At 19.1% G+C, this 1,860-nt stretch overlaps 1 protein-coding gene across 1 annotated transcript in view; it reads left to right on the top strand.

Moving 5' to 3' along the window:
• Positions 1-903, top strand: part of LOC102676874 (glucose-6-phosphate 1-epimerase) — a gene marked incomplete at its 5' end in the record, with an annotated part of 32,310 nt that extends 31,407 nt beyond the window's left edge. Inside the window, one exon of the mRNA XM_006620192.1 lies at positions 513-903. Coding sequence (XP_006620255.1) covers positions 513-521 — 9 coding nt within the window. The remainder of the gene's footprint in view (positions 1-512) is intronic.
• Between the last annotated feature and the right edge of the window lie 957 nt (positions 904-1,860).

Here is a 1,860-nt window from a genome sequence, read left to right as displayed (position 1 = left end):
TTTTTCCTATCATTATATTTATCTTTATAAATTTTTCTTCTCCTTTTCGTATGATAAAAATAATATAAATATTTAACATTTTTTCGTATGATAAAAATAATATAAATATAAAAATAAAAACTAAGCAAAATATATAAAATATTCAAATTAATGGATAGTTTTATGTTATTACTCTATATACAAATTATTTATTACATAATATGTATATATTAATTTTATGTTGTTGAAGAAAGCTTATAATAATTAAATAATTTTTAAAAAAGTAATTTTACTTTTCAAAATAATATTAGCAATATTATGTAAAAAAAATATATATTATATAAATTTACATTATATATTTAAGAAAAGTAAATACATACATATATATATGTATATATATATGTATATATAAATTTATTTTATTTATTAAACGTAATAGTTTTGAATAAATATTTATTTATATATTATATTGTATATCTGTATAATATTATTTATATATTATAAATATTCATTATATTATTTTTATATTTCAGGTAATGTGAGTAGAGGGTGGACCAACGTCGCATGTAACAGCCGGAAATAATACGAATTCGTTACTTCCGGTTTCCTCTGCATCAGGTACTGTTTGGCCAACTAGTACTGGATGGTTATATATGCCACCACCACCTCCTCCACCACCGCCACCGCCACTTCCACCATCATCAACTCCTTCGACACATTCATCGCGTTTACATGGTCATTGTATCGCTCAAACTTGCACTATATGCTCTCTTAATCTTTAAAATAATATTCAAGTCAAGTTTAAGAAAGACGCTTATCTTATCTTTAATTGCTTTCGTTTACTAACTCTACAATATTTTTATATAGATATTTTTAACATTAAAAATCGTTGTCGATTAGTAAAAATTATCATTTCATAATATATTAATATTCACTTTTTATTATAATAATAATTCAATAATATTGATAAAATTTGATAAAATGAATTTAAACGAAATGAATTATTATATATTAAGTTGTCTCAAAAGTTTTTTGTTATATTTTTATTATATAGATTTTTTCTAGATTTAGATTTTTTATGATTTTATTTTTCTATAATATTAAAATGAAATATATTTATAATAATTCAATATTTTATCATTTATAAAATTTTATATACAAGTAATATAAAATTATATACAAAATAACTATTCTAGTAATAGGTATCCAGATATTATCTTCACATAACTTGTTTATTTCATTATTCCATTTCTTTCAAAATAACTTTGACTTATTTGTAAAATGTTCAAGATAGCTCTTAATATCATCATCTGACCAATTTTTTTTAAACAGAATCATCTGATTATTTTATTTATTGTAATTATAAAAAGTAATCTATAATATAATCAATTTATTATTTGATAATTTTTTAATATTATTATTATTAATAAATTTTATAAAAGAAAATAGAGAGATTACTTAATAAATATTAGAAAATCAAAAGAGAACCGAAAGTTTTATTATAATAAAAACTGTGTATTTTTCAAATCTTAATCAACAAATGAAAACTGCATGCAAATAATAAAAAGAACTTTTGGATAACTTAATATAATAATATACTAAGATACATATAAGAGCAGATAATTTGAAATTATTAAAAATTATTAATAAAAGTTATTTTTTTTACATATGGTGCATAAAATTAAAAATTTCAAATAATTACAAATTATTTTTAATAATTTTATTTTTTTTTTTCCATATATGGTTTGATAAGAAAAGAAAAGTTACTTTTTATATTATTGTTACAGTTAAGAAGAATATCATGCTGAAGAATTACATTTACCAATTTTTAATATTGATATAATGGGTAAATGTTCCTACATTGCTATATGTTGTACATTG

Source organism: Apis dorsata, unplaced genomic scaffold (assembly GCF_000469605.1).
Source record: "Apis dorsata unplaced genomic scaffold, Apis dorsata 1.3 scaffold_486, whole genome shotgun sequence".
Classification (NCBI taxonomy): domain Eukaryota; kingdom Metazoa; phylum Arthropoda; class Insecta; order Hymenoptera; family Apidae; genus Apis; species Apis dorsata.
The sequence above is the reverse complement of the archived record's forward strand: the minus strand, read 5'-3'. Positions and strand labels throughout refer to the sequence as shown.